The sequence below is a fragment of the Nyctibius grandis genome, chromosome 14 (genome assembly GCF_013368605.1).
Source record: "Nyctibius grandis isolate bNycGra1 chromosome 14, bNycGra1.pri, whole genome shotgun sequence".
Classification (NCBI taxonomy): Eukaryota; Metazoa; Chordata; class Aves; order Nyctibiiformes; family Nyctibiidae; genus Nyctibius; species Nyctibius grandis.
In genome coordinates, this window is record NC_090671.1 from 14,241,947 (window position 1) to 14,269,726 (window position 27,780).

General features: G+C 42.3%; 1 protein-coding gene across 2 annotated transcripts; it reads left to right on the forward strand.

Annotated features, from left to right (window-relative positions):
- Positions 1 to 300: 300 nt before the first annotated feature.
- PTPN11 (protein tyrosine phosphatase non-receptor type 11) lies at positions 301 to 25,384 on the forward strand. Of its 2 annotated transcripts, XM_068412178.1 has the most exons (16): positions 301 to 468; positions 5,132 to 5,254; positions 6,424 to 6,618; positions 7,782 to 7,974; positions 9,288 to 9,404; positions 9,934 to 10,047; positions 15,184 to 15,280; positions 15,897 to 15,976; positions 16,103 to 16,261; positions 17,447 to 17,578; positions 18,453 to 18,607; positions 19,278 to 19,345; positions 19,988 to 20,139; positions 23,684 to 23,796; positions 24,020 to 24,121; positions 25,172 to 25,384. In XM_068412178.1, exons 1-15 carry the CDS (start codon positions 455 to 457, stop codon positions 24,087 to 24,089), a joined length of 1,782 nt encoding a protein of 593 aa, XP_068268279.1. In that variant the 5' UTR covers positions 301 to 454; the 3' UTR covers positions 24,090 to 24,121; positions 25,172 to 25,384. The 2 variants fall into 2 exon arrangements, with proteins under 2 accessions (XP_068268279.1, XP_068268280.1); XM_068412179.1 differs by lacking the exon at positions 24,020 to 24,121.
- The last annotated feature ends 2,396 nt before the right edge of the window (positions 25,385 to 27,780 follow it).

The window sequence follows — 27,780 nt, forward strand, 5'->3', positions numbered from 1 at the left end:
AGCGGGCTGTGTGGTGACCTGCGGCTCCGGGAGCGGGGCTCGCGGTCCTGCCGCTGCCTGACTCCCTGCAGCCCGGGGCACGGCTGAGGTAAGGCTCCGCGCCGACCCCCGCCCCGCCCGGCTTGGCGGGACGAGGCTCCGCTACTCCCGTGGCGGGTGCCACTGGGACCGGACCGAGCCTACCCTGGGGCCCGCGGCCCTACACCCCCGCCGCCCCCACGGGTCCCGTTTGAGGCGGGGGCGGGGCGCCGTCGCGGGGCGATGACGCAGCGCGGGTGACGCAGGGCGGGCCGCGCCGCGCTCCGTGCGCCTGCGGGGCCTGAGGCGGCCGTTGTTCACGCTCCCCTCAGGGCGCCCGTAGGCCGCGGCCCGCGCCGGGGGGGCCCCCATGTGAGAGGCGGCCGTCGAGGGGGGCGGCCGGGCGCACCGCGACCCGCCGGCGCCACGGGAGAAAATGACATCGCGGAGGTGAGGCGGGAGCGAGAGGTGCCGGGCCCGGCGGGGGAGGGGGGGCGGCGGGCAGGGGGCCGCCCGCCTCCGGGGCGCGCAGGGCCCGGGCCCCTCAGCGCCCGCTCGTGGGGGGCTGCCGGGCCGCGCCGCCTCCCCTCGACCGGCCTGGCCGGGCAGGGCCTCCCGCGCCCCGTGGCTGCGGCGCAGGGGCAGCCCCCACCCCGCTGCCTGCAGCCGCGTCCCAGCCCCTCTTCCCGCCCGTTCCTGGGGCGGGATGTCCCCGCTCCTGCCGTCGCGGGGCTGGGGCCGCCGCCTCGGCTCGGCGTGGGGCCTGGCTCGCTCTGCTCCCCGCGCCTCGCTTACCCTGGCGAGCGGCCCCTCAGCCCGCCGGGGCGGTACGGCGGGGGGACGACCTCCCCGGTGTGGCTGGGGGCTCCGTGGGGCGAGGGGGCCGGCTGGCCTCGGGGTCCGCCGACCCCCGTGCAGAGGCCAGAGCCGCCACAGTAACGTTGGCTTCGTTGGGGGTTTCAGGCGAGTCCCCCCGCGCCCGTAGGTGCGTTCAAACCGGAGCTGAGGGATTAATTTTATTCGTGTGGCAGCCCACTCGGTTCTCAGTCCAGAATCCGAGGCCAGGGGAGGGTCGTGTTGCTCTCAGTAGTCCAGCACTCGGGAGGTTACAGAAGCGAAAATGTGAGCCAACTTTAAAATGAGTGTTTGTAACCTGACCTGATGTGGGCTCGCAGTTTATTAGCAGCGTTTGGTCTAATTTCAAAACCTTGTGGCATTGCAAAATCAGGATGATAAACAGTTGAATCTGTTTTCTTTGTTATAGCTTCTCACTGTCTTTAACATCTTTTGATGTTTGTCTTATTTCAGAAGTCCTCTTTGGCTGAGAGGTTAAGGTAAATGTTAGACTTAAGAGGAATTACTGTCATAAAAAGGAAAAAAGTGTTTATATTCTTATCTAACACACCTATTCTGAAATTTGATACATCTCTAATATCCATTAAAGTATAACTTCAACATTGGGTTGTCCTCTTTCTTGTTCTGCTTAAGATGTTTGAAACTAGATGGGTTGGTTTTCAGTCTGTGGCCATTTGTAGTTGAATTTGGGGTCTTCTGAAGTCTGTGGAGGATCTCTAGTGTGCGTTGGGTTTTCTGAATGTCCCTGCTCACACATCAGAACAAATACACAAGTTACCTTTTCGAAACCCTCGCAGACTTCCTTGTCGACAGGCGTAATTCTCTTATTCTACCCAGAAGTTTTAAATTATAACTTGTGAGGGAGACTGAAAAAAGATGAGAATTATCAACTGATGAGCCTATAAATAGGAGTAATTAAACTACCAGTCACCGCCTCCCTGAATGCTATGGTTGTGACAGCTGAGACTCAGAACTGATTTCATCTCTCCTGCTCTTGAAAAGGTGATTAGAAAAGCCCAATTACAGCATGGAAAAATGTATTGATTTTTTGCTTGTCTCTTTTCAATTTGGTAAGAGAGAAATATGCTGGCTATGTATGACTTACAAAACAGATCCTGCTGATCTTTTCTGGACTATGCTAACAAAAAAAGGGGAGAATTGTAGCAAGGCTGTTTCCTACCTTGTGTTAGTTTTCAACAAAAGGTTTCCTGCTTAGCTGATATCCCCTTAGTTTTGTAAACGAGACCCCCGCTATTTCACTCGTTGCTTTTCTACCAACATTTTCATCTTGCTGTAAACTACTAAGGGAGTTGGAATGGCATGCTGCTGAACCCCCAAAGCAGAACTGCTGTGAGGAGTATTCCACGCATAGTGAGGACAGCCAGTTTAATTAGAGCGTGGGTTTATGTGTGCGTGTGTTACTTTCTTGATTGTAATTATTGGCTGTGCTGTCCTTCGCTTGGGATAGCCTCTGCACCTGCTCATAATAGAGGATGAAGAAGGAAAGTAGAAAAAAGTGTAAAATGCATTCCATCCCTATAAAAGGAGGTGTAGGAGAAAGTCCTCTACGGGGCTTATGTTACTGGTATCTGTGTCTGCAGCCCCCTGTGCTCTCCCCTCCAGTTTTGGAAGGGATGGAGCCACCAAGGTTCAAAAGCACGCCTGCCATGGCACGACTTCAAATGAAGCGATCTTGATCACCGGTCCGGAACCTTCTGACAGAGATCACTGTCACCCCCATTTTTCTATTTGGGGTGGCTGACAAATGCATCTTCCTACTCAAAGCCAAAAATATAGAGGAGAGAGAGCAGGAGTGCAAGTTACCATTAGAACAGAAGTTATGTAAAGTGCAACAGACTCCATCCATCTCCCAGGTGCAGCTTTGCTTTTGCTACACTTTCTGTCATCTTCAGTAGGAGTGTGTGCATATGTGGGGGGGAGATTTTTGTTTTTAGACAACCTATGATCTTTTTAACCTCTCTTTTAAGCACAATTATTTGTAATCCCTTCCGTTCATTAAATTTATCATGTTTCTGTTATTTTACATCTTTTTAACAACTGGTGTACAGTTACTTCCAGATGCATTAGGGTTTAGGGTAAGGTACAGAAGATATATCAATTAAAGTTTATGTAATGACACCATATAATAAATCTGTAGGGCTGATTTCAATAATTTCTCCTTTGTGTGTTTATACATTTTTGGATATAAAATTAAAAACTTGCAAAGAGGTTTCTTGAATCCAGTGCATATTTAAAAAGCTTATAAACCATTCAAAATATTGCTGCGCTTTTTTGTTGTTTGTTTTTTGTTTTCTCCTAATGGAAATAAAATTTTAGAGGTGGAAGTGTGGTAAATATATTATCAACTTCTGCAGACCAACCTGTCATATGCTGAAATAGATTATTTAATGTTCAGTTCATCCCAGGTACTGATGCTTATGCAGTTTCTTTTGTGAGACTACATCAAAACAGAACCTGTCTTGATGTTTGAGTAGTCATGAGATAAATGTAGCATTATTTATTAATTCATTCCCATTTGCTGTAATAACTTGGAAGTATTTTTTAATATATTTTTTTCATGACCTGTGCTGCATAGGTTTGATTTTTTTTGTTGTTGTTCTTCAGTTAAAGGTATGGTAGTGTTCACTAGATTTTCTTGGTGCAAGCAGAATATCCTTACCTAGGAAAAAAGCAAGATTAAGGAGAAGAATCGTTTACTTCTGAAATGGAATTGGTGCATAGGTAATCCTGATGCCCATTTGAATGACTTGCTAGAGGTTTGGATATTCTAGAGTGTCTAAAACTCTCCGGAACATTTCCATGAGAATCTGTGCCTGAAGAGAATAGGCTGGATAAGGCCTTGGTAGGAGGAATATTGTCAATTTTTCAGTATAGAAGGAATTGCTGGAACAATTGAAGTAACAACCCTAAATTTAGCCACGTACTTGCGTATTTTATGCAATTTAGCATGAAATGCTGACTGTGTCAGGAACGATCAGAAATGCTGTTCAATTTCTTTTAGATAGAGCACTCATATCTGTCATGAGATTGGTTGCAGAGTCTTTTGCTTTAATGTTTTACTTTACTTTGGAGAAACTAAGAACCTCGTGTACAAAGAGAAGTAGCCTGTGTTCTTTCTGCAGTTACGGACATGCATTTTCACTTGTGCCCTGCACAGCATCTGGTCTGTGGCAACCCTGAAAAATAAAGACAAGCTTTTAATTGATGAATACAAGTCTGACAAAGCCACTAGAACAGTTCTTAGTTGCTGTGTTCCCATCTCTGTCCCTGGGCTCTGTGGTGGTTTGTTTTTTTTGGGTTTTCTTTTAAGTTTGTCTTCTGAAATCGTGCCTCATTAAGAACTCCTTTCATCCAGAACACACAGATGTAGTTTAGTGCTGCAAGAGTGCAATAAAAATCCTCCATTATAGATAAGAGAAAGCGCAGATGCGTTAACGGAATGGCTAAGAATAAGTCTCTCAAAAGTTAACGCCATAGGTGGGGGACACTGAGCTGCTTAGATATAGACCATATACAGCTCTGCTTTGGCAGGGCGCTACATTAGTCATTCAGAAGGCTGTTTGTGGGTGGTGAATATCAATATGAGATTCCTCGGCGCTTGTATTTAAGTGGGATATATTCAGACCGGGGAAATTGCCATGGTAGTTTGAAGCCAGAGCGGTGCTTTTGTGTCTGGCAGAGGTCAGCACCACGTCCTCGCGAGGAAGGTGGAAGAAGGCCGGGCAACTGAATAGGTTGTCCACAAGTGAAGTTCCTTCTTGACCCCTGGCAGCTGGTGGTCAGCCTGTGCCCTAAAGCATGAGGTTTTGTTTAATTTTTAACCTTTAAAGTGTTGTCAAGGGTCACTTTGGATGTTTTGTTTTATTTTTAAGTATTTTTCCTCATTGTATTTCAGTTTCTTTGTGTGTTCTGTCTTCCAGGAGCAATGAAAATGCATGACTTGTGGGCTGCACTTATATTGTAGACCTTTCTTTGATATCATTTTAATCCAAGCAGTCTGAATATCTATAGATATATCTGGTTCGCTTACAAAGCATCTCTTACCAATATGAAAAATTGAAATGTAACATGAAATGAATAATTTATACTTTCTGCTAAGATTGATATTAATTTAGGAACAAAATTCACTACTTCCTGGTTTTTAAGCTGTTGGATTGTTCTGTTTAGTCTTGTCATGGAAGTTAACTCTGAAGATCTTCTATTTATTTATTAACACTTTATTTTTAACCTCTTATAGATGGTTTCATCCAAATATTACTGGGGTGGAGGCAGAAAACCTACTGCTAACAAGAGGAGTCGATGGCAGTTTTTTGGCACGGCCCAGCAAAAGTAACCCAGGAGACTTCACGCTCTCTGTTAGGTAAGTTTCAATCATTTTTGTCTTTCTCCCCAAATTAGTAAGGGTCTTCATTTGATGCTGTTCTGTGGGGAAAGAGTCATAAATGAACTGCTTGTAAGAGGTGAAAGAATGCATGGATTGCTTTTTAGTCTGTTATTCCCTTTTTTATATATATTTTTTTTTTTTAACTCTCGTTTTCTGTGGAGAGGTTCCCAAATACTTTCACCTGACTTGAGGAAACTATAGGTTGGAGAGTGGTGAATTCTGATTCTGCAGAGAGACAGAAAAAGTTAAGGGGAGGCAGAAGTAGATTCATAATAGCATTACTTTTAGCCCTTTAAAAATCTATTTGATAACCATCTGAAAGTAGCAGAGATGATCTGAATTACTGATCAAGCACACGCAAGGAAGTGCTATCCAGATTGTCTTCTTACAGGAAAAGTGGGCAAGTTTTTAAGGGCAACTGCGTTGCTATTTCAGCTTCCAAAACAGGCCTTTTGTAACACTTGTCCCCTGACACTGTGTGTAGTGGTAGGGAGGGGGAAAGGACGGCAAGAGGAAGTAGATAAAGGAAAAAGGAAAAGTGGGATTGGTGATAAGAATAATGCTGCTTGGGTACCTTTGAGATAATGGGCCCTGTTGAACAGAAGGGTACTCAGAGAGCTGTTCTTCGTTAATACTAGGGACTGTGGGAGCAAATGACTGAGCAGGCAAAGGCAACTGTTTACTGAAGGAGAGATCTTAGCAGTTAGTGTGACATTCTAGGGAAAGGAGCAAACAAGCTCTGATGCGTGTCTTGAGAACGCTGAATTCTTCTGACCCCTCCACCCCTTGTGCTTGTGTGTGTGCAATTCCTGGGGTTCTGAGGGATTTCTGTTGGAGATTGTGAGGCTGCAGAGCTTACACTGGCTTCAAGGATCCCTTCATTACAGAATTAAGTTGGTTTTTTTTTTTCCCCTATTCTTCCTGACTGTTGGACAGCCACTTCCCCTTCTTGCAAGCCACTGAAGTGTGGCTGAAGCACACTTCAGAGGTGCATTAGCTTAGCTATTCTGCAATATTTCAGTTGGAAAGTGATGCAAATGTAAGTATGGATTTCTCTAACTCAGACAACAGGACACTAAATATAAAAGCGATTGATTGGAAATCAGCTGATTTGTATGGGTTTTTTCCTCTGTTTCAACTATTAGACGAACTGGAGCTGTCACCCACATCAAGATCCAGAACACAGGAGACTACTATGACCTCTATGGAGGAGAAAAGTTTGCTACGTTGGCTGAGTTAGTCCAGTATTATATGGAACATCATGGACAGCTCAAGGAAAAGAATGGAGATGTTATAGAGTTGAAATACCCGCTGAACTGTGCTGATCCTACATCTGAAAGGTCAGAGAAATAGTGGTGAAAACCTCAGTGTCCATGCACTTAATAAATGTCTGTGTTTATCCCTGTTAGCACTACAGTCAGCTTCCATTTGGTGAAAGGGTGGCCACTGTGTTGTACTAAAAGTGGTCCCAGTGATTTCAGTGAGGTTACTTGCAAGGTAGAGTAATAAACATGATTAAAGGTAAACCAATCTAAGCCCCAGAACCTATTTTCATCAGCATTCTTCCTGGTGTGATACAATACTAAAAAAGAGGGTATAGTTCCCTTTATTTTTACTGGGAGAATGTTTTATTGTAGAAGTTCTCCCAGAGCTTCCTGAAGCTGTTATTACTGCAAGAAATTCCCAGGTGTCTTTCTGGACATAACTTCATACAGTTTTTCCAGTGGTGGGCCTGTGTGTAAGAAAGTGAATGACATGGAAATCCTCAGATTGCTCAAGCTCATGTTTTTAGGAGTGTGGCCAATAAGGAGAATCTGAGACTTTAGACTCGACATATACTGAGGAAGTATGTGCATGTCAGAAATAAACCTTTATGGCCAGTAAATATCAGTTTATTCTCAGAAGTGAAAAAACAAGGAAAAATATTAAAACAAGTTCTCTCACTCCTCAGAATGGTTGTATTTAACAGTCGTGGGGAGGATTATTGCATTTTTGGCCATGTTTCTTGAAGAAATGAGATTGGTGTCATTATCCTGTCCAGCTCCTAATGTGATGGAAGGGTAAGGTCTCAAGGATGCTAAGTTCCCACAGGTTTATCAGGAAAATGCATCCTCGTGAAGGAAACAAAAGAAGAATAAATGCCTCGGTGGAGGAAAAGGTTGCAGTGTAAGCTCGTGTTTACTGGACACCAGGGAATCCTTTTGGGCTGTTGTTAAAGACCCAAATCAGAGCTTCATTTGAAGCTTGCATGAAATGCAGATTTCAGTGCTTGTAGAAGTGCTTGCTTAGAAGCGTTTCTGTAATCACTCGTGTGTATGTACATGTTCACTTCCAAGGTTTATTTTGTTTTTTATTTTTATAAACTGAGGCTTTCTGTAGACCTGGGCATTGTTGTTTAGTGTATAAAAGTGTTTTACTTTATAATAAATATTTAGAACAAGTGGACTCAGCCATGGCTGGAATGACAAGTAGGGTACCTGTCTATATCTTACTTTATTTAAAGGTGGTTTCACGGGCATCTCTCTGGAAGAGAAGCTGAAAAACTGTTAACAGAAAAAGGAAAACACGGAAGCTTTCTTGTGCGTGAGAGTCAAAGCCATCCTGGGGACTTTGTTCTTTCTGTCCGGACAGGAGATGATAAAGGAGAGAGTAATGATGGGAAATCTAAAGTGACACATGTCATGATTCACTGCCAGGTATGACGGAGCATGAGCTGCTTTAACAGGGCTACTTCCATGGGCAGTGGGTTTGTTGTAACAGGAGGGCCAGCTTACCCTTCGCTACGGAGAGCTGAACACATTTCCCCGTTCCCTCTGGTACTCTGGTGTGCTATATATCATCTGTTTGATCAAATGGACTAATTGGATAGCATCAAAATTCTATTAGTGTTTTATTTTTTTTGACTGCTTGCCTGACTGAATCATGTCACACTATCCTGTGCTGTCAAGTACCTTGTAACAGATTTGGTTTTGATTGCATCAGAAGTCTGTCTCAAATCCTCTGCTGATGCATGTTCATGAATCTTCTCAAGCGAGTTGCAGTCTCCTGGATAAATTCTATAAAAATATGAATAACTGGACAAATAGAGATCCATCTGAGTATATCTGTTTCTCCTGACAGTTTATAAAGTTGCACCTGGTAAATGATCAACATTCTGTGAAAATGTTGAGTGTTGAATCCAAGGAACAGTTTTAAATCTAAAGTTTGAATTTAATATAGGGTAGTTCTTCACTGAAGTATTATTATAGTCTTTTGATATTTTCATATATGCCCATGGGTTGCTACTTAAAAAAAATCACAGATTTTGTAATTTTCTTTTTCTTCTATTATCCTAAAAGACAGTGCAACATCTTAAATGTTTAAAAACAACTAAAATGCAATAACAGAAGTAGTTTGGAGATAGAAATGGCCTACCAAGACTGTAAAAGCTAAACTACTAGGATTGTGTTTTTTTTTTGAGGAAAACCTCTTTGATTTGCAGTTCACTACTAGTAGCATTTATGCCATTGAGGAAAAGAACTTAGTATTGCTTCCTTAAACAGGGATGGTGGCAGCCAATACCAGCCTTTCAGGGCCCAATGGTACTCTCTTAGGAATTTGAATTGATTTCCAAGGCTATCTTCTGGATTCTAATCATGGATTCTAATCATTGCCTGGATTCTAATCATGGATTCTAATCATGGATTCTAATCATTGCCTGGATTCTAATCATGTAGCTCAGGTAGCCTGCTTGAGCTGACTGAACCTCAGTTCAGAAGGAATCAGCTCTCCTGAAAAGGCAGATAAAATGATTTTCAGTTAGGTGACAAAAATGATAATGTCCTCCACAGTGTGTGTGGTGTTTCTTTTTATTAAGGTTCTACCATCCCTTGGCAGAAGAATTTTACTAGATTCTTCTACATACGGTTTTAAAGAGAATTTCTCATATGTTGCATAGCCTAAAGATGATACTAGAGTAGACTTCATTGTATGAAGTGCATTTATTTTGATGGGCATCTTGTCTTTCAAGGATCTGAAATACGATGTTGGTGGAGGGGAGAAATTTGACTCTCTGACAGATCTAGTGGAACATTACAAGAAGAACCCTATGGTAGAAACTTTGGGCACAGTATTGCAACTCAAGCAGGTGAGTGAATGGAGAAGACACCACGAAGCTTCGTTACCTTCAGCATATGTTGTTGAGGTGTGGGCTTTTCCATGTGTTCAGGGAGACATCATTATTTTTTCCTTTCCTAATGCAAACATGAAGAATTAAACTTAGTGAAACTGGATGATGAAATCAGTCATTTAAATGGGAACAATTTTTTATATGCTTGTGAAGGATAGACTCTTGTGTTTGATGCATGCAGAACTTCTCTTGGTTTCATTGTGGTCCACGGGGATTGCAGGACTAGTCCAGAAATGAGACAATGTATTGAAGAACACCCATGAGACTTTATCTAAAAGCAATTGTTCCCTGCCCTGTTCCTCTCTACCTCACTGCCCTTTATTGTATGAATTGTAAAGTTTGGAAATCCAGATAGATGCCTGGATCCTAGAATTGCCTGTATAAAATATAATATAAAATATACTACTTAGTGTAGGGGATTTGTTTTAACTGTCTTCTCACAGCTGTCACTTGTTAAACCTTTTTTTAATATTTGTATCTTTCTTAGCCTCTGAATACTACCCGTATTAATGCTGCAGAGATTGAAAGCAGAGTGCGAGAGCTGAGCAAGCTAGCAGAGACTACAGATAAAGTCAAGCAGGGCTTCTGGGAAGAATTTGAGGTACTTCATTACATTCCAAGTGTTATGGTATTAAATCTCTACACTACTGAAGAGTTAGGTTTGTTACTGCCTTCCTGACATTTTCTCATCTCCCCCTCTGTCGCTTCAGATCCCTGTTCTTCCTCCCATCTCCTGTGTCAGATACAGCATGAGTTAAAGTGTTACCAGTTCCACTCTTGTGTCTGCTAGTAAAATGATTAAAATATTTGCCTTTTTTCCTGATTCTGAGAGCTAATTATGTTCTTCAACCTAGCACAGTCCCTCCTGAGCATGCTCCCCATCATGAGGGAGCCTTCTGTACAACTGTACCTGGCCCACCAGGACAGTGTCATCCTATCTGGACCACCAGGACAATTAATCAGGTTCATTCCTGTGTTCCTTTTCTTCACGTGGACAGGAAGAGGTCTGGAGGCTGGATTAATGTTTCTGGAGGCAAAGGGCTAATTCCTAGCCTACGTTACTCTTGGTGACCTGAGTACTGATGCAGTTGGAATATGTCAGATGTGTTGTGCATGTGAAGGGGATTGCACTGGGCTTTCTGTTGCATGGTCTCAGTGTAGGGGATGTTTCGTTTTGCACTGTGCTGTGTTTGGGAGGTTGGGTACCACTGCTTTAAGGAAACTTCATCGTGATTTCTCAGTCAATATATGCTCTTGCCCTTGAGTTTGTGGTTTTTTGATAGCTGTTTTTTAAAACTATTGTGAAGCAGTAGCGGTAGCAAGCTCTGAGATGAAGCAACATTGATTATACATATTCCTTGAACTCCTGGAGATTTATTTTTGTTTTGTTTGGGTGTTTCATTTCTGCCTGCAGCCAAAATTCCATTTCCCTCCCAGAAAATAGCTTTGCCTTTCCTTCTGTCTTATCTGCGTACCTCTTGTGTTTGTAACACAGCTGTGCTGGCCCAGCTCTCACCTTCTTTGAAGTCCTAATTATTTCAGGGAGCTACTTATGTTTGAAAGAAAATAGAGCTGAAACTGTTCATTTTTCAAGCAGAGCAAATTAAGTATGAGCATTAACCAACACTTTCCAAACCACTTGAGTCTAGCCTGGGCCCTAACCCTTCTGTGACAACGGGAGTCACTTCACAGCTGCACGCATGTGGTGGCCATAGCCAAAAGCTTGAGAAGTGTCTGAAATATAAAGAACTGGTTTATAGCACGCACACATGTAGGAAAACCACAGTGGAGCCTGGAACTCCACCAGCAGGTGGCAACAGGAAACTGGGAAGTCCTGGTCTTTGACAGAGAGGCTGGGTTTGGCTGTGTAATGCTGTTTGGAGAAACTTCTTGAATAGTGGTGGATTTGCAAAGCAAACGTTCTTGAGGAAACTCTTTTTTGATCAGACGTGTTCATTAGCTGAATGTACTGTCCAGTCTGCTCTGAGATTGTTGTAAGGAGGAGAAAAATAAATCCATGAAAAGCAAAAGACTTTTAGCAAAGAGGTAACACATTTCGCTACAAATGTAGATGGAATATAAGAAGGGGAGGTCGTGACAGTGGGGAAATAATAAAATGAGGATTAAGCTTTCTCCTCCCTTCTAAAGTGCCCAATGTGGGGGATCAGTCCTTGGCCCAGGGCTGCTGCATGGTCAGAATCCCACCTGGAGGGGGAAGCAAGCCAGCAGAGGCTACTCCGGCCATTGCTGAGGACTTGGGATGCTGTTTTACCCTAATAGTAGAGTGGTGGATCCCCTGGGGAGCAGTTCTCAGCCATTGCTTGTGAACCTTGCCTGGAGGTAAACTGGCCTCAACCTTTGAATTGCTTCTCTTGCAGAGTCCAACCTGTGAACTTTGATATGGGGCCTGAAGGGTCAGGAAGGTTAGCCACACCTCCTCTAATGGCTAAAACTTGCATATGGGAGTTAACTGCTTTACAAAGACTGGTTAGTGGTGTGCTTTGTCATACCATGATACAGTCGTGTAGAATGTGCTTGTGATCACTGTGTGGTTTAGCCTGAACATGCATTTGCAAGTTAGCCAAGCAAAGGGTGTCTGATAGCTTTCCTGGAGACTCTAAGCATACCTTCCTCTCATTCAGAGGGCATAAAAAGGAAAACGTGTGCCCTGTTGGCTTGCCCTTCTTGTAATTGGTTCTGGCTTACTAGAAGCCACATGAATTAATGGAGTATTTTTGTTTGTTTGTTTTCTTGAGGGAAGTGTTTCTGTGTGGTGCTTTTAGGAATGGATTGTTGATTTGTCAAAATATGACTGAACTATTGCTTGGCACTTGTGACTTCTTTTCTGACCTCTGGTCTTTGTTGAATAAATTTGTCTTGAAAGGGATTTATCAGTTGGTCCTTAGAAGCAAGGTGTTTTCCTGTCTTCTGACTTTCCTGAAGAGTATTTTCTAGCAAGCCTGAAATCTTACAGAAAAAGTAAATGTAAGAAATGAATGATTTTAACCTGTGAGACATTCCACTTCTCTTTCCCCTTCGCTGCTGTTAGTGAGGTCAGCACTAAACCTTATTTTTTTTCCACTGTGTTTTGGAAATGAAGCAATCTCGTAGCAGTTTCAGTGTCATGCTTTTTCATTTACCTCAGGTAAGCTGTAGCTGTCAACTTTGGTGGCAGGAGGCAGGGGGGCAAACTCCAGGTTGTCCATGGATCTCTGCCTGTGCTCTTTATGATTTGGCAGTCCAGATGGTAGTTATAAATTACCTGTCTTCAGGCATATTTAAGAATGTACCTCCTGTCCTGTGAACCACTAGACAGAATTGTTGACAGTCCTTGTAATGTTTTTGCTTCTGAAAAATGGCTGTTTGGTGAGCTTAATGCTTGGATGTCGTCGTGAAATTGAGGACTATTTCAGATTTATTGTTGCATTGTGTACATCTCTTAATGGGCTTGTTAGAAGTTGTTGCTCACGGATCTCTCCTCAGGGGTGCTCAAAGCAATAATAATTAACTGTATGAAGGGAAGAAGTGTTTGAAGCTATGGTTTCCACACTCTTAATTGTTTCCATTTTTTAACCTGCTAGTGAAATTTAGCTTTTGGTTCTTTTGCTTGGCGTGTCACTTGGCTGAGACTCAAAAGTGTTAATATTATATAAAGGTGCTCTGTGATAATGGCACTTGAAAGGCTCTTGCAGTGTGGCAAGAGGTGAGCTTACTGCAAAGTGCTGTTTCACCCGTCGCTAGTAGTAGCAAGCAGTGCTTTATGCAGATATGTTTTCTGTCTTTTGCTTCACAAGCATGAAACCTCACAGCTCTCTTATATTGCTTTTGTTCTTTGGTTTCCCTGTCTTTAGGATGAGCCTAATTGTCCAAGGTCACTAAGTGAGGCAGTAACAATAACAGAGACTGAAATAGAAGTGAGCAAATGTGCCTGACGTGCCCAAGCTTTAAAGTAAAAGCAATCTCTGCAAGAGCATTAAGGGTGGTGATAACAAGGGGAGCAGCTTCCAAAGCCTGAGTGTTGCTTTTAGTCAGGCCAGTACTGCTTTTGGGATTAAAACTTGGAACAAAGGCATCGAGATTCTGGTCCCTCCAGCTTCATTGCAAGTAGGGAGATTTGCTACTAAGCAACATGGCTGTGAAGTATGGAATTGCTGTTGTCCCTGTCATACTAATTGTGAACAAGGCACTGAGAAATTAGCTCCCTGCCAACAGGAGAAATCCCCATGCAGATTTATTGTTTCTGCACTAGGGTGATTTATGGATAACCCTGTTTGTAGTCACCTAATGCCCCCCCTCCTCCCCCAACAGGGTGATGCGAGAAAGTCTACGTAAATTTTTGTACAGGTTTAGTGAAATGGCAGGAGAGAATAATTAGAGCATTTAACAAGTGGTTTGTGGCTGTGGTGGTGGGTTGTACACTGGCATTTCACCTGTCTCATCCATACCTTTGAACATACTGCAGCATTCCCATGTGGGCTTTTGTTTAGGGGGAAGAGACAAGAATATCATCCTAATATTCTGCTTCTAACTGCTGAAGGACTTTTTGCTGTGCTTGAAGTTTAAATACAGTTGCTTGTGTTGATGTGCTTTGGGTTTTCTGTATGCTCCTTCCTCCTCTTTGGCTGTCTAGAGGTGGTCTGGCTGCAGCCTGCAAGGATCCTCTCTCGTGGCGTTGCTGTAACACGTAACAGCCTTCGTGATCTCAGGGACTTGTTTTGGGGGCTTTCCAGCAGTGTTACTGCAGACTGGCTGTAGCTGAAGGAGCAGAGGGCTGGTAAGGCCCAGAGGAATCCAGTACAGCTCAGGTGGAGAAGCCCTGGATCACACAGTGCCTCACTCCTTTGCAGGCTGGCGATGTTTTGAGTGCGATAGTTACTAATCTTTATCGGTACTAAAGCTAATGCCAGTTCAGTGGAAATTTTTTAACTCTTTACCTGCCTGATCTGGCAAAAAGGAGAAATGCAATAGTGCTCCTAACTTTTATGCTTGGTGAGAAAGACCTAGTGATAAATATGTTTGTTTGGACCTGCTCTGTAGAATGCTGCTTGTGTTGTTGGGTTTATTTAGTGTGCCTTTAGTGAACCAGGGGAGGTTCAGGTTGGACATTAGGAAGCATTTCTTTTCAAAAAGGGTTATTAGCCATTGGAAGGGGCTGCCCAGGGAGGTGGTGGAGTCACCATCTCTGGAGGGGTTTAAGAAAAGCCTGGCCATGGCACTTAGTGCCCTGGTCTAGTTGATATGGTGGTGTCAGGGCAATGGTTGGACTCAATGATCCCAGAGGGCTCTTCCAACCTGATTGATTCTGTGATTCTGTGATTTTCAGATGGCCAGATTTCCCCAGGCAAAATTTTGTTGTGGTCCTTTATAACCAGTTATGTTTTCCTTGCACAGTGTTTTACAGCTAAAAGCTTTAAGGCGCCAATTTGTGTCTGCTTGGTCAGAACAATATCCTGAGGACTTGCTGGTTATAGTTTGTGGTTTAAAGAAGCTTTGAATTCATAGGTATTTAAAATTATCAGGTGGAAAATAGCTTGTCTTATCACTCGTGCTCCTGTGTTTCTTATATACCTTGGAAGCAATGCTGTACTAAGTCTGAATGGAGAAATCCAGCACCCACCCCTCTGCCTAACATTATAATCCAGTATTATCTTTGTTGTGAGAAAGGATCGCTACAATGATGGTGAAACAGTCTATACTGCTTTTATTAAAACCAGGTATTTGTGCTGTTTTCATTTAGACTTTACAGCAGCAAGAATGCAAGCTTCTCTATAGTCGCAAAGAAGGCCAGCGTCAAGAAAACAAAAACAAAAATAGATACAAAAACATTTTGCCCTGTAAGTATCGATTTCTTTCATTATCACATAAGCCTGCTACTTCTGTGCTTTAGTTTCTTAGCTCATAAATACAGGGTTAATTAAGCACCACTGTGCTTTTTCTTCTCTTCAGCGATAATTTCCTCTCTCATGTTGTCAGTGTTAGCCCGTGCAATTTCCAATTTGTACTCAAACATTTGCACTTTGTAGATACTGATATTTCAATTCCCAAATACTGTTTTTATCTTCAGCTTTCATTTAAAAGCGTCACATCCTATAACTGTTATTCAGCAAACTGGAATGCTTAAATTTAAGAAGATTAATTTGTGGTTCAAAACTGCACGGTGCAAATCCAGCAGCCATTTGCCTTGACTTAGTGCTTGACTGTCCATGTACTCAAGAGTTACTAGGGGGCATGAGCAGTTATTTTGATCTAACTTGCTATGAATTGGCCACTTTTTTTAAGAAATGTCAAAAGAGGGAAGGTTCAATATTCTAGCTACTAATTGGCTGAGTTTGATAACTTAATAGCTTCTGACAGCAGTAAGAAATGTACCTGTCTGTGGGATATTTAAAACCAGCTGTGTGTTCACAACTGTAGGATGCAAGTGCTTAACATACATATATGTTCTTCCAGTTGATCATACCAGAGTTGTTCTACATGATGGTGATCCAAATGAACCTGTTTCAGACTATATCAATGCTAATATTATTATGGTAAGTATACTCCTACCTCCAGGAGCCTTGTTGGCACAGCCCACGTCTGCTTTCTAACATACACACCTAAATGCAAGTCAGTCTTGTAACCATTTGTCCCCATTTGTTAAATTGTTTTTTCTCTAGCCCGAGTTTGAAACCAAGTGCAACAACTCAAAGCCAAAAAAAAGCTACATTGCTACTCAAGGTTGCCTACAGAATACAGTGAATGATTTTTGGAGGATGGTGTTCCAGGAGAATTCTCGAGTTATTGTTATGACAACAAAAGAAGTTGAAAGAGGAAAGGTAAAAACAGGCTCTCAGGCTGGCCTTGGGAAAGGTCATGACATTTGAATGCAAGTAAGGACTAAACTGACTTGGTTATATTGATTTATATGCTGAAGTCTGATGTGCCACCGCTGTCTTTGGAGACCTGGAAGGTGCTGAGTGTCCTTTTTTTATTGGTGTCTGTGGGAATTGAGGGTACACTGCTATCATACCGTCAGGCCTCCTTTTTTTAAGGGTTGACTGATTAAATTTTAGCTACTGGATGTGAATATATGTATTTTAAAATTATTCAGGGAATGAGGCACTGGAATGCAAGCTGTAACCAAACAGGCATTCTATGTACTTGAAGGGGTGAACTCCCTGTTCCTGTAAGAAAAGTGTTGCCATTTATTTTAGCTTACCAAGCTTGTACAGATTTCACTAGAAAAGCAGAATTGTGGGACTTTATTACTATAAGAATGAATTTAGATGATATTGCTTCTTACCCAAAAACTACAATATAATGTGGAAGTTATTGCCCTGGATTCACCTCATTCAAGTTACATTTACTAGACTCTGCTAGAATGCTCTTCTCTCTTCTGGTTTTACTTTCTGTGCTTGAATTTGATAACATTCTTATTATGTGCTGAGCTAGTGATTACGCCTGAAACTAGACCTGGTAAGGAATCCCTCAGCCAGGTGTAATTTAGCACTTTTATTCCTAAAGTCAGGTCCTTTGCCTGCCCTGTTCTGCATGAAGACAGCTGCCTGTTCTGCCTCAGGGACCTGTGAGCCCCTTGCAAATGGCTCTGAAAGAGGAAATTTTCCTGCAATGGTGTATCCTGAGAACCTCCATTTTACCTTTAAAGTACAGAGATCTGATCTTATCCATATAATCCATAGTTGGATGGGAATACAACTAACAGTATTTTAATCGATGGGTTTTGAAACTATCGAGGCAAAGCAGGTACTGAGATGATCACAAAAGCTGCTAAAAGGAGAGATTGTCTGTGCCTGTTTGTCTGAAATCATCTGGTGTTTGTTATAGGGAAGAGAAACTTCCCCCTAAAATATACTTTAACGTGTCAGCCAGCTGTTCAGTTGGTGCTAGTAATTCTCTGTGTATTCAGAAATGAAAGCTTCGGAAATGTGTTTGTCAACCAGTTTATGAACCAGCCTTTCTTCTTACTGGTTACTACTTTCTTTTTTTTTTTAATCTTGCAGAGTAAGTGCGTCAAGTACTGGCCTGATGAATATTCCCTGAAGGAGTACGGTGTTATGCGTGTGAGGAATGTTAAGGAGAGTGCAGCACACGATTACACACTAAGGGAACTTAAGCTTTCTAAAGTTGGGCAAGTAAGTATGCTGGTAACTCTGTCCTTTTAATTTAGGCTGCAGATCACACAAAAAATTTTGCAGAAATAGACTGTTTCCTTGGAATCAATAAAAGCACTAAGAGATTAATAAATTGAGCCCTGTCTCTTCCTTTGAAGCTCCAAGTTTAGTTCCGTACATATTTCTCTTTGTCCTTGGGATAATTGATGATTGTTACACCTAAGCACTTTTTGGCAGAAGATGCATGGCTGCAGAGCTTGAAGGAAATCTGGAAAGAGGGACAATGCTTTTAACTAATCACACTTCAGTCTAGCTAGGCGTCTACTCCCTTTCATGGGCACGGTTGCACTGGAAGGAAATGCTTGTGTGTGGGTCCAGTGTGTAGAAAGGAACACTTCGGGGAAGGAAACAGTGAACTAGTGTGGAAATAGCACTTCCTTGTTAAGGAACAATTTAGATCAGGGTGCAAAACGAATTGTGTAATAAGCAAATAAGCAGGATGTGTTAGATTGGTGTGTCCATGGGATGGAACTGAGTGGGAAGTGCATAAGTGCTGCTGGGTATGAATGATGAGTATGACAGATGAAGGTCTCCCTTGCTGTTGGTCACCCTCAGACAGAGCTTTGCCATGACTTCTAAAGGCAAGGATGGAAATGTTGTTGGAAACTACTGCATGAGAAAGAGGGAGGTGAGGAAGCAGGTGGTGTGGTTGACTTGTCAGGCCAGGAAGAACTCTGGCTTGTTCCCTCCTTTAAAGGAGTTGTGGTGCTGTGGACACGGAGCAGGAGGTTGGATGTGCCACCTTCCAATCTGACTGAACTTTGCCACATAAATGCTTTTAGCTGGATTTTGTTCTGAAGGATTTTGATTTCATGTGTTGGTGTCTTCCTTCCAGGGGAACACAGAGAGAACAGTCTGGCAATATCACTTCCGAACTTGGCCTGATCATGGAGTCCCAAGCGACCCTGGTGGTGTACTAGACTTTCTAGAGGAGGTGCACCATAAGCAGGAGAGCATTTCTGATGCAGGACCTGTTGTGGTCCACTGCAGGTACAGTGATGCACTACACCTCTCCTCCTCCTACTCTTTATGCCTGTGGAGTTCTGTTGGATACCTTTTTTTTTCTGATGGGGAGAGCTGAGAACTTTAAAAGAAGACAACTTTCCCCAAGAGCTACTCAGACTTTCATCTGTCAAGGTGTTTGTGCTTTCTGTTCTGCAAAATTGTATGTTCTAGATAGATGTCAAATGGTTACCTTCGAAGCAGGCTGTCTTTCAGAGTGTGCATGTCTGTATGAATAAGAATTTCTGATGTTGGATGAGAAGGTGGTATCAGTCTTGGCTAAATATATTTCAGGTGCAGGATCATGGCAATTCCAGTATCCTGTCCCACCTCCTGTGAGTGCTCTCTCCTCAGTCTTAGCTTATAAATGAGATACTTTTTGTAAGGCAAGGAAATGTTAGATCTGACCTTGTATTTTTTTCTGATCCAAGGATGTTAATAAACACTGCGGTATAGGAGTGCTGTTAGGACTCTGTCTCTTCCACATTAAGTTGATTAGGTCTCTGGTTACTTTTGGCTGGGTGGCTTGGTTTGACTCTGGCTGTAATTTGGAAGTCTGATGTCTCTTAACGTTAGTCTCTTACTTGGACTAGTGTTTTGGTGTCTGTTCAGAAAGAGCAATACAATTAAATTTTGTTTCCCCCTTCTCTTTTTACAGTGCCGGGATTGGGCGAACGGGAACTTTCATTGTGATTGATATTCTTATTGACATAATCAGAGAGAAAGGTAGGTTCCCCCCCACTTTTATTTTCCTGTAGGATGTTGCCAGATACATCAGAGTAAAACAACAGGAGTGTTGATAGAATAGAGGGTTCTAGTGATACTACAAAGTAGGTGCTTGTATTTGTTGTAGAAGGGACTTGCTTAGCTGGAGTCAGAGTGCTGAAACCCTGCTCCAGTTCAGCGTAATGAAAACTTTCACTTGGGGATTAACCAGCAGCCTGATTATGTTTTTCTTATTATTTTTATTATTTATTTTTCTTCTAAAATGATTCATGAGTGTGTGGCTGTCAGCGTACTCACGCACACTGAACTTGAGTAACTTCTTTTCAGAGAACGGTGTCGTATTTCTGTATAAACTGCCATAAACACTAACTCGGCGTGTGTGTTGAGCTAGGTTGCATTTAAAGTCGTCTTGGAACAGTGTGAAGTGATGCAGTTTTCTCCCCCAGGACAGCTTTCCACATTATGCTGCAGTTCTACAGGTCTGTGTTAATAGTCAAGGACGAATCCTCTGTTAAATGTTAGCAATCTTGCTTGTTGCAAGGTCGTTCAGCTGTGCTGTGTTCTGCTGGAGGATGAGGCCAATCTCTCCTCCAAAGACAAAGTTCATTTCATTGTGCTTAACATTACGATGATTTTCCCTAGGTGTGGACTGTGATATTGATGTTCCAAAGACCATTCAGATGGTGAGGTCACAGCGGTCAGGGATGGTTCAGACAGAAGCACAGTACAGGTTTATTTACATGGCAGTACAGCACTACATCGAGACGCTACAGCGCAGGATTGAAGAGGAGCAGGTATGTTTGTCCTGAGTATAAAATGTTACGTAGGAACCTGTTAGCATTGGAACACAGAGCAGAGTTGCTTGTTTGCTGCCTATGACTGCTGACTGCATTGTGAAAAGGCTGGGTCTGTAACCCATTAACCCTGTTAAGAGAAGTTAGTGTATATTTTAATTCATCATGCGTAAGAATTACTTAAACTATTAGGTGGTATTAGGAAACCGTAACATAAAAACGGTGTGTTTGGCCACTTGCAGAGGAACAAAATCATCAGTCTGAGAAGGCTTCTCCATATGACTGCAGCTAGTGCTGCTTTACCTTCCATGAAAATGCTTGCATGTATGGGATCCTGTCCCCCAGATCTCAAATTCCCTTAATATTGTCTAGTTTTCTGTGCAAGAGAAATAAAAGATAAGGCTCTGTTAATTAATACAGAACCTTGTTTTCTGTTGAGCTCTAAAGAGATTTCCAACCTGTTAACTGTATTTCTAAAGTATGATAATCAAATTCAAATGGTAGTAGCTCTAATATGTATTTTGGAGTCTTAAATTACATGTTTATTAGTAAGAGGTAAGTATATTGGACTGAAAGATTAAAGAATGAGCGTGGTGATCTTGCAGTACAGTGTCCAACAAAAAGCAGTTAGAGGAGTGATTTGGTGTGGTAAGATGAGAAGAGTTTTGGAATATTTGGTGACAACCTCAAGACCTTCACCTCACTCTTTCTGTTTAACTACTTCATTGCACTCAAATTCTGCAGTCTTTTACAGAAGTTATCCTCGTTTTGTAATAAAGAACTGACATTCTACCCACGTTGCTTTCACTCTCTATCCTAACTCTGGTCATCTGGGATTTTTATCTTTGTTTCAGAATTTCAGTATCTTTCCTTCTGCAGCTGGCTTCCTGCTCAGGAGGAGATAAACCCCCACAACCGATCAGGCAGATGTGGGCAGCTGCGTGGTTAGCGCGGTGCCAGCTGTGAGATGTGATCCTCATTTAGAGATGGAGTGTGCCAGCTCGGGCTTGGCACTCTTGGGTGGCTTCTGGCTGCTTTGGAGTGTGGCAGAGCTTATTTTATATTTGCCTACATGATGTAGATGCGCTGTTCAGCAGAGAGGATGGAGACTTTATTCCTCTCCCCGGGACAGCTGTGGTGTGCTCTGATGGTGATTAGACACAAAGTGAAGAACAAGAAATCCCTCAGGTGTACTTTTTTCCCTGGCTTTGTTGTCTCACTTCGCCTTAGAGCTCCCTCACATCTCTGTGTGTGTAATTATGCAAGCCTTGTATCCTCAGCTTTTTGAATATGGTCTCTTTCTGCTGTTGCCATTTACAAAGTAGATCTGTAACTCTCTCTTGTTGTAACGGGTTTTGAATGGTATTTTGATCTTGAGTGGAGCAGCGTATTTCTCCTATAGTGATGAGACTCAGTTTGTTGTGTTTCCTCCTCTATTCCATTACTAGCTCAGAAGGCACAGGAATAAAAGTTTAAGAAACTGGAAATATAGTGGCAGCTATAGGGATAAAACAATATAGAACTTCTCAGACAAAAGCAAAGCTTTGTGGTGACTGTAGGAACTAGTGTCCTGAAAAAGTCATGGTGAATTGGGAGTGCTCCAAAGCGTGTTTTGATAGAGTAGGAAAAGAATCGGCTGAGTGGTAGAATGCTTGAATTTCACCCCAAAAAGATAGTTTGGGAATGAAATGCTGTGTTTTGAGAAACTTTAACTTCTGGAACCTTCTTCTCTAAGCTTGCTTTAATTGCTGTTGCAAACACTGAAAGCTGGAAAAAAACCTGGTGAAGTCAATTAGGGCACCTTCATAGGAAAGAATATGAGGTCATGCTCCCTGTCTGCTTTTCAGTCTGGATGAACGCACGCCAGCTCTGATAAGAAATTAGGTACTTCCATTAGCTGCCCTCTTGTCGTGCAGGGCTTACAGCCAGCTGGGCTGAAGAAATGAATATGTGAATAGCTGCATCGTTCACATGGATATGCCTGATTTTTGTTTATATTTGGGAAAAATTTCCCTCCTCTGCTAGCACTCCCTCTTGCATTGCAATGCTGAGAGCCTCAAGGTTTCATAAAGTTAAGTGTTGTGTTAAATATTGCCTGTCTTCTTAACAAGTGCAGAAGAAAAGCAAAATGGATTTGTTTTTTTTTTTGTTTTTGTTTTTTCCCCTGTGGAAACGTGTATATCTTTACATCTAGGAAACAAGTAGTTCTTACCACACTTCTGTTATTCTGAATTAGAAAGGATAACTACAGTGAATTAAGTGGAAGGAGGAGAAGCCAGATATCTACTTTTTCTTGGCTTGTTCTGTTTCAGGCAGCTTAAGTAATAGAAGAACTGACTGATCCTTTTTAAATTGCTTTTACTGTACAGTACATCTGTAACTTTACCTGCCATCCATCATGCAGTTGTGGTGGTGGTGGAAATCAAGCCCTAGTTATGGGCTTCAGAATATTATTGGCGGGTGAGAGGTTTGTACCCGTAACGCTGTAGAATGCAGCAGAGTTTGAACCTTTGCATTTCATTTAAATCTTATTTTTTAGCATTAACCTTCCAGGTAGTTGATCTGGACTGGTGGTCTGTTTGAAAGTGATTTGTCAGGAGTAAGCAGGAGGCTGAAAGGGGAGAAGTTCAGTAAAACAACAGAACAAGTTGAGCAAGTTTTGAGCAAGTCTCAGAAGAGCATCTTGGAAAAACTTCAACCTGCATTACTACACGGAGCGTTCTTAGTGGAAACTCAGCAGCCAGCTCTCCCCAGTGGCTTGTGAGATTGATTCAGGCCAGATATTTAGTACTTGTTTGAGCATTTAAAAAAAACCAACCCAACCACCCAAAAAATAAATGCCCAAAAACCCCAGTGCCCTGTCAAGTTTTGAAGTGAGGCTTTAATTTATATGTAGGTTTTAGTGTACGTGTGTGTTGTGAATGTTTGTCTTGAAAACGAAGCGAGCCATATCCCCTTTCTTTCCTAGTGTAGCTTTGCTTGCTGGAGCCTTCAGTCTCTTCAGATGAATGCCAGCCCAATTGGCTGCAGCTTGTAACATATGCTGCAGAATCCAAATAACAGCTTGGGTTCTTTTTATATCAAACCTAATGGGCTAAGATGTTATTTTATTAGAGATCTTGCAAACAACGTTGTTACTCATTTGGCCACATCTCGAAGCTGGAAATAAGGTCAGTGGGAAGCCCGCTGCCTGGGACTGTCTATTAAAGAATGAAGTGTGGTTTCTTCTGCCAAGTAAGATGAAGATTGTGCACGAGTGCTCGTTCATCAGGTTGGTACATTCTGCTGGAGATGGTTGTGGAGAGAGGAATATTGAAAAGTGAGGCTTTTCAGGTCTTGTAACAAATAGCTAAAGCCAACCTTCAGGTCCTATCCATGTTGTGTGTGTTATCTACAGAGCTGAGCTCTCTTCTGTTCCTGGACAAACCTTTCTTCTAATGAGCATATGTGGTTAGTTATACATGATGTAATTTCTGCACTACTTCAATGACTGGTTTCTATTAGTAATTCAAAACCTGGCTTTTTGTTGTGTTTTGCTTCACAGAAGAGTAAGAGAAAAGGTCACGAATACACAAACATTAAATATTCTTTATCGGACCAGACAAGTGGGGATCAGAGCCCTCTTCCACCCTGTACCCCAACGCCAACGTGTCCAGAGTAAGTTCGCTTCTGTTGTTAGTAAGTTTTGAACTGTACTAACTAATGTTCAGGGACCTCAAATGAGAATGAGTTATCACAGAATCTGCCCTAGACTCTTGCCCTGTGCTTTGCTCTTAGACTAAATTGAGCAAAAGAAATTGTCACTGAATTACATTGATGTGTACAAATGCGATTTTCTCCACCTAGGTTCTTTGGACTGTAAGTATTTGTTTCATTTCAGAATGAGAGAAGATAGTGCTAGAGTATATGAAAATGTGGGGCTGATGCAACAGCAGAAAAGTTTCAGATGAGAAGATGTACAGAGACTTCCATGCAAAGGCAGGTCTGTATGTTCAGGAGGGAGTGTGCATATCCAGGCTGGAGTTGTGGGGTTTGGAGAAAACGTACACAAAACTGAACTATGAGAAGAGCTATAGGAAGGACTTTCTAATGCCTGAAATGCATATACTCTAGCCCCCTTAGGGCATTTCTGTTCCAGAAGCTAATTTTGATTGAGTTGCATCTATGTCTACCCTTCCAAAACAATGTGGAATATTAGCTTGGTAGTTTGGCCTTTGTTCTCGAGCCCTGACTCACCAGTGACAGAAGTTGGAAGTCTTTATTATTCAGGAGACTGAAATTCTGCATGCTAGCAAAAGATTAGTAGCAACTACAGTCTGAATTTTCCATGTCTTTTATAAGTGATCTTTGCTCCTGGTCAGTGCTGAGGATTTGTGTGCATCTGAAGAGATTCCAAGAACACTTAATCTCACGCTCAGCCTCATAAAAGATGCAGTGAGCAGCATTACTGCTGGGCCTGTGTGCTGTGAGCAGTCGGTGCAGCATTATTGTCATACTAGTAAGAATTAAATCCTTGCTTTTGCTGGGAGAGAAATCTGTAGATTCTCTTTGTTATGTTTTAAATATCTGTTATTATTTGGTTCTTGGAATCAGACATCTGAATATATATATTATTATATATATATATGGCTATTAACCAATATCTGATACTCAGTTAATGGGCTGTGAGTACAGCAAAGGAATACCTTTGAATTTGAGGTGTCTTTAGTCATTAACTTCTTTTGGATTCTAATCTAAAGCCATTTGTCACCTTCCCCCTGTGTTTTCAGAGACCTCAGAAATCCTATTTTCCCTTTCCCATTTGGTAGCTGTGTATTTCATCCATTTAGTCCAGGGATCTTCTCCAAGTCTATACACAGTCTCATCTACTGCCAGAGTACCACGCAGTTTGTGAGCAAGGTTTGAGACTTTTGGTTGAGTTTAAGGCTTTCTTGAGTCAAAATAGAGCACTTCTGTATAGCGTCAGAATAAGAAATAACTGCTGTTTTTTTCTCCTAAAGAATTTTTATTTTCTTCTCCCTTCCTTTCCCAGAAATGAATATGGTTTTTAAAAAGGTCAAGAAAGAGATGGAAGAAGCTTCACATGAACGGTGAACTCTGAGGGCTTGGTACCTTTTTATTTACGGTTTTAATCCTTCAACAGTAGGCAAAACTTAAGACCATCTAAAGATTGTTTATATCTCTTCTCTCCAATACCTGATTTACAATTGCTCATTTTCCAAATAAAAGGAAATCCTTTCTACAATGTAGACGACTACTTTGTAGAGTCAGTTTTGAATCCAGCAAACGGACTGTCATACATTTGTTTTTTAAATAGTATTTTTGTTTCACAGTATGGCTATTAGTTGGGGTTTTTTCCTTATTTGAGCAGTTGTGGGATTATTTTTTTGGGGGGGGGAAGGGGGTGGTGGGAGAGCAATGATATAGATGAATCCATTACACTAATGTAAAATACTGATGGGAACAATACTTGGTTGTTTGAAAACAGTGGATCACCAGCGTGAATAGAATCAGCTGCATGATAAAATTAGTCCTAATACATTTCAAACTCAGACTGAGTTTCATGGGGTGGGCAGTTGTTGGTATGAAGGTGCTTTTTGTGATAACTGATGGCTTTGATTACGACTTAGCTGAGTGGCTGGATGGGCTATTTTTGAATAGGTATGCAAGGTAGCCTTTACATCCAACAAAATTTCTTCTACGTGATCTCTACCCAACACAGAAATTTATTGTATCTCTCAAAAGACACAGTGGCCGAGCGGTTTGTGAGGACACTGTCTATGTTAGTTTGCCCGTGCTCATCTGTTAAGCAAGAGGTTCAACTTGTAGAGTTAAGGTATTTTAAAAAGTTGCATGATGACACCTTGACAACAGTGAAACAAGTGACCCACTGCGCAGGCTGTGACCTTAGTATGAGGTAACCCTCTTCCCCTTCTGCTGGGGAAGCTGTCGAGCCTTCTGGTTTTTAGTAAGGCCTTATGCTAGTGTAAGTGGTTAAGTTAAGGTTGTGTGGGGAAAGCAGGTCATGGAAGCTCGCTATCCCCTGAAATTGCCTTAGGTGGGAAGGGCAGCACGGCAGCAAGGCCAGCAGGCGCGTTCTGGTTCCTTGCACCAGGCAGGAGTTTGTTGCCGTTCTACCTGAAGTGCCTTTCAGAGCTGCGTTGGATTTGCTGTCCCTGTTCGATTTAAAAAAATCACCTGAAACCACTTCTGATTGTTGTCAATGAGACAAAGTCCTCTTCTAGAGACTCTAGAACGAAGAACTGCTGTTAAGCTGCCGGTTAATTGGGGTTTCTTTGCTTGATTGCCTGGACCAGCAGCTCCCCTCGAAGCCACGAGCAGCTGCGTGTGTGCATTACTGGCAGAACCGGTCCCCAGGCGTGGGGACTGGTGGTGTCTTACCAATGTCTTTCCCCACGTTTCTGGGGAAGTTCTGTGACTTAAATGGTGTTAGGAAATTACTGCCCTTTTCATACAGCAGGTGCAGATGGTGAACACTGCATTAAATGGCTGTATGCAAGGGCACAGGGCCAGTGGAGCTGCGTTGTTGGCCTTACTGGTGAAATTATGCTAAAGCCTGGAATGTAATTAATGCAGCTTTGTGAAAGGTGAAGTGGGAGATTACATTACCTTTTCCTGAGAGTGCTTTGCAAAATCAAATATTTGAACACTTTGTTTGAACTGAATGAAGGTGCTTCTTTAATGTTAAGCAGAATTTTCTTTCTTTGCCTATTGTCCTTTTTGTCTTTTGAGGCTTTGGGATGTTGGTTTTTTTTTTGGAACTCCTGTCACCAGCATACCATAATATGTGTTTTAACGGCATAGCCTTATACTCTAGTCATAAATACTTGTGCCCTTTCAAGATCTAAAATTTCTAGTCATGATGAGAGAGAAATCTAGTCATTTGGTGGTGAGATACCTGTTCTACATCGCCTGCTCCCTCTCCTGTCCCTGTTTACAGCTTCATCCTGCTGAACAGGGATCAGTTGTGAGTGTTGGTGTTTGTACAGAGCAATTGACAGCAATTAAATATTTGTCTAAAACTTTGTGCAGAGTTAGACAAATTCTTCATACATTATGGCAAGGTGGAACATGCGTTCAGGTTTGGAGTTATTCTGCACCAAACTGAAAGGTCAGGGGGAAAGTCAAAAGAGAGGGATCCTGAATGAACCTGAGCTCCGTTGTGAACTCAGTTAACATGATGTGTCTTAAAGCATTGACCTGGATCAGCAGCAATCGGTTACATGGCCAATAAAGTTGCCTCTCATGACCTCATTTTAGCTGTTTAGAACCTGCCGCTGTAGTTGTTTGTTTTTTCTTCTTGGAACCAGGGAATTCTTCCTGCAGAACGTGTGTTAATCCTGGGGAGCATCTGGTGGGAGAGTGTCAGTGAGGGGGGAAGGTTGTGGGTAAGTGCTCCTCTCAGCTGGAGCGTCAGGCCCTGCCCAGTGCCAGAGGGGAGACCTTGTGAAATAAAATCTTTCAAGAGAGGGGTGATTCTTAAAGCATTTTTAAAAATTAATTTAAACAATCTCTGGGGTTTACGACAGATGAAGCAAGAAAGAGAAATGTCCTTTGGTCCGGGGGAGATAAGTGAATGGGGGTTTCATGTATTTCTAGGGAGTTTTTAGAGAATAAATT

Coding starts and splice junctions, on each gene's coding strand:
- PTPN11 (XM_068412178.1), top strand. Junction 10,048..15,183: donor GCTTCTGGGAAGAATTTGAG/GTACTTCATTAC, acceptor GTTTTCATTTAG/ACTTTACAGCAGCAAGAATG. Junction 18,608..19,277: donor CCTGTTGTGGTCCACTGCAG/GTACAGTGATGC, acceptor CTCTTTTTACAG/TGCCGGGATTGGGCGAACGG.